Here is a 4,253-nt window from a genome sequence, read left to right on the forward strand (position 1 = left end):
GAAAGAAAGAAGGAAGGAAGGAAGGAAGGAAGGAAGGAAGGAAGGAAGGAAGGAAGGAAGGAAGGAAGGAAGGAAGGAAAGAAAGAAAGTTAGTTGTATAAATAACCCTAAAACTCAAGGGGACAAAAACTTTCCCTGTTAAATGCCCTGGTTTCTAATAATTGGGGGTAGCACGTCAGTTCCTGAGTCCTGCTATAACTTCAGTTGGCAGCTTCCTATTGCACTAGGCATAGCCATCTGGAGTTGTAATCATCTGGACGCATTTCAACACCCAAGCAAAGCTGAGCAGTGACACCAGCCCTGCCAGGGAATTGCAAGGTAGCACAGAACGTGAATTGGTTAAACTCCACACAACAGCGTGTTGCTTGGAGACCAGCTCCACAAATTGGTGCTGGGGGTTATTCAAGTTCATGCAAGATGGACTCTGTCACAGAGCCACTCCCTAATTGTAAACTGGCTAACCTCTCCTCCAAGCAAGCCAGGAATCCCACGAGTAGGGAATGAGAAGGGGTGAGGCCAAATGACTTTGACTTTGCAGGTTTGGAGGACAGTGTGGCAGAGTGGAAAGAGCACAGTCTTTGGACGCAAACATTCCTTCTCTGCTCCTTCCTACCTAGGTGATCTCTGACTTGTTACTTTACCTTTCTGAATCTAAAGCTCAGGTTACTTGGACACAAAGTGAGATAGGATTGTTGTAGAGATTAAATAAATTTCACGGGCCGGGCGCAGTGGCTCATGCTCATGCCTGTAATCCCAGCACTTTGGGAGGCCAAGGCAGGCGGATCACAAGGTCAAGCGATAGGGACCATCCTGGCCAATGTGGTGAAACTCCGTCTCTACTAAAAAGACAAAAATTAGCTGGACGTCGTGGCACGTGCCTGTAATCCCAGCTACTCTGGAGGCTGAGGCAGGAAAATCGCTTGAACCCAGGAGGCGGAGGTTGCAGTGAGCCGAGATCGCGCCACTGCACTCCAGCCTGAGCGACAGAGAAAGACTCCACCTAAAATAAAAAATAGAAGGAAGGAAGGAAGGAAGGAAGGAAGGAAGGAAGGAAGGAAGGGAGGGAGTTAAGTTTCACATGTGAACCCCTGGCAGCCGGTAGGCATTTGAAAAGAACAGTTCCCTTCTCCCCCATCCAAGTTCCCTCTCTTCATAAAGTCAATATTCAGAGATAACCCTCTCTTCCACCACACCCCACCTGGGCTTTCTTTCACTCAGCTCCAATTCCAAATCTTCAGGCTCTAACTCCTGAAGGAAATGTCTCCTCCAGCCTCCCCACCCTCCTACAGCTAGCCCATGGCATTTTATTGTTTTTCTAGAAATAAAGACCAGATCAGCAACATCTTTTCTGGGTTCGCGGGACTCCTTGCCATCCTCCTGGTCGTTGCAGTTTTCTGCATCCTGTGGAACTGGAATAAACGGAAGAAGCGTGAGTCCCTTATTTGTCCGGAGTTGAGACATAGTAGGATTAATAGTCTAGCCTGGAATGTAAAGCCCAGCTTATTTACCAGGGATAAACTATTGGCCTGGGGAGTCCTCAGTTCTTACCTGATACACTGGTCATTGCCTCACTCAAGATCCTGAACTGTGGCTCCAAAGGCCCAGTGCTGATGGAGTTCCCCTGGGAAAGTCATTGCCCTGGTGCCCCTGTGTCCAGTTTCCTCTTTACTTTCTGTCCGTCAAGTCCCCTATTCCTCTCACTCAAATGAAAATTCTGTAGCTCGACTCTGAAAGTGTATTTTTATGAGAACTGGCAAGGATGGGGAGCATTTTCAGGGGCCATCTCGTTCCCATGAGTTCCTTCACTCTGTGTAGCTGACCCCTGCCTTGACTCCCATCTCTCTCATTGCCTTGCAGGGCAAGTTCCTTACCTCCGAGTTACCGTCATGCCCTTGCTGACTCTGCCACAAACCAGACAAAGAGCCAAAAATATTTATGACATCTTGCCTTGGCGACAGGAAGACCTGGGTAGGTTTTTCCTTCTAATCTATGGAGTCCAGATGTTCGAACTTCCACTCCCAGAATGTGCCTCTTACCCTCCAGAAGCAACTTACTCTAAGTTCTCAAACCTGTTTGCCCTTCAGAGAGTATCAGGGAGAATGGGATAGAAAGACTGTCAGCTGCAACTCCGGGGGGACCTGGAGGGCTCCAAAGAGGGAGCAGAGGGTCATCTGGGCTGGGAGTTTTTTTTGTTTTTTGTTTTTTTTTGAGACGGAGTCTCGCTCTGTCGCCCAGGCTGGAGTACAGTGGCTGGATCTCAGCTCACTGCAAGCTCCACCTCCCAGGTTCAGGCCATTCTCCTGCCTCAGCCTCCTGAGTAGCTGGGACTACAGGAGCCCGCCACCTCACCCATCTAGTTTTTTGTATTTTTTTAGTAGAGGCGGGGTTTCACCGTGTTAGCCAGGATGGTCTTGATCTCCTGACCTCGTGATCCGCCTGTCTCGGCCTCCCAAAGTGCACAGGCTTGAGCCACCGCACCCGACCAAGAACGAGTTTTGTTTTTTCTTAATGTTAAGGCAACAGAAGAAAGCCAAGTGTGTCCAGGCATGGGGAAGACACAAAGGAGGAGACCTCAGTGCCAGCATCACAGGCAGAGGTGGGGCGGGGAGGAGGTTCTCCCATAGGACCGTGTTTCTCAGCCTCCCAGTCCCCGTGATAGCATCCTCCAATGCCACAGAGGCTGAGGGGCTTCCGGTTCTCAGAGTGTCATCCCCATAGCTCTGACCTCAGAACACAGGAGAACACAGGACCCAAGGCTGGAAATTCCAGACACCATACAAACCCAGTTCATGCATGATGCAGGAATTATTTGGGCTGAAGCACTCAGAGGACTGGCTATCTTCAGGATGTGTTCTCTGTCCTTTCAGGGAGACATGAGTCAAGGAGTATGCGCATTTTCAGTACTGAGAGCCTCCTCTCCAGAAATTCTGAGAGCCCTGAGCATGTGGTAAGAGTCATGCTTCTCGGGAGAATGACATGTCTCTGGCAGAAGAACAGAGGGGAAAGAGTTACAGGGCTTGGATCTGGTCTCACTGCAAACAAACAGCATGTCCTTTGGCACTCACCCTGCGGTCCTATTAATAAATTGGGAAGACTAGCCTCAGGACCTCCCTATACCCAAAAAGAAAAATTAAAGACAGAGGCAAGTGCTTGGAATTTTAAAAAGGGCACCAGGGTACAGATATTCAAGTGCACAATGTCAGAACTGAAATTGATTGGTATGTATATATGTAGTTTTTTTTTTTAGATGGAGTCTTGCTCTGCCACCCAGACTGGAGTGCAGTGGTGTGATCTTGGCTCACTGCACCTTCTGCTTCCCAGGTTCAAGCGGTTCTCCTGCCTCAGCCTCCCAAGTAGCTGGGATTACAGGCATGTGCCACCATGTCCAGCTAATTTCTGTATTTTTAGTAGAGATGGGTTTTCACTATGTTGGCCAGGATAGTCTCGATCTCTTGACCTTGTGATCCGCCCACCCTGGCTTCTCAAAAGTGCTGAGATTACAGGCATGAGTCCACCGTGCCCAGACATTTTTTTTTTTTCTCACTGCAACTTCTTCCTGGGCTCAAGCGATCCTCCCACCCCAGCCCCGCAAGTAGCTGGGACCACAGGCACACACCACCACGCCTGGCCAGCTTTCGTATTTTATGTAGAGATGTGGTTTCACCATATTACCCAGGCTGGTCTCAAACACCTGAGCTCAAGCAATCTGCCCACCTTGGCCTCCCAAAGTGCTGAGACTACAGGTGTGAGCCACCAAGTTTCTCACATTAGTTGCCAGGAAATTTTGACTAATTGTCTTATCTCATACACTTGATAATGCTAAATATGAGGAAATCTTTTCAAGATTAGGATAGGATGTAAAAGTAGATATAAAGATAACCAAGGCCAGGCACAGTGGCCCACGCCTATAATCCCAGCTCTGTGGGAGGCCACGGCAGGCAAATGGCTTTAGCCCAGGGGTTCAAGACCAGTTTGGGCAACATGGTAAAACCTACCATGGGGGCACCTGTAATCCCAGCTACTCAGGAGGCTGAGGCCGGAGAATCGATTGAATGTGGGAGGCAGAGATTGTAGTGAGCTGAGATCGCTCCACTGCACTCCCGCTTGGGCAACAAGAGCGAAACTCCCTCTCAAAAACAAAAATAAGGCCGGGTTGCCGGGCGCGGTGGCTCAAGCCTGTAATCCCAGCACTTTGGGAGGCCGAGACGGGCGGATCACGAGGTCAGGAGATCGAGACCATCCTGGCTAACACA

The 4,253-nt window shown here is 49.5% G+C and overlaps 1 protein-coding gene across 3 annotated transcripts in view; it reads left to right on the forward strand.

Moving 5' to 3' along the window:
- Positions 1-4,253, forward strand: part of LAX1 (lymphocyte transmembrane adaptor 1) — a 12,248-nt gene that overhangs the window by 5,440 nt on the left and 2,555 nt on the right. For 2 of the 3 annotated variants that reach the window (XM_011931813.1, XM_011931812.1), the window contains exons 2-4: positions 1,320-1,429; positions 1,858-1,968; positions 2,868-2,947. In XM_011931813.1, the coding sequence (XP_011787203.1) occupies positions 1,320-1,429; positions 1,858-1,968; positions 2,868-2,947 (301 nt within the window). Of the gene's footprint in view, positions 1-257; positions 319-1,319; positions 1,430-1,857; positions 1,969-2,867; positions 2,948-4,253 lie in introns of those variants that run through there. The other variant, XM_011931814.1, reaches the window with a different exon arrangement.

The sequence above is a fragment of the Colobus angolensis genome, unplaced genomic scaffold (genome assembly GCF_000951035.1).
Source record: "Colobus angolensis palliatus isolate OR3802 unplaced genomic scaffold, Cang.pa_1.0 Scaffold91, whole genome shotgun sequence".
NCBI classification, from domain to species: domain Eukaryota; kingdom Metazoa; phylum Chordata; class Mammalia; order Primates; family Cercopithecidae; genus Colobus; species Colobus angolensis.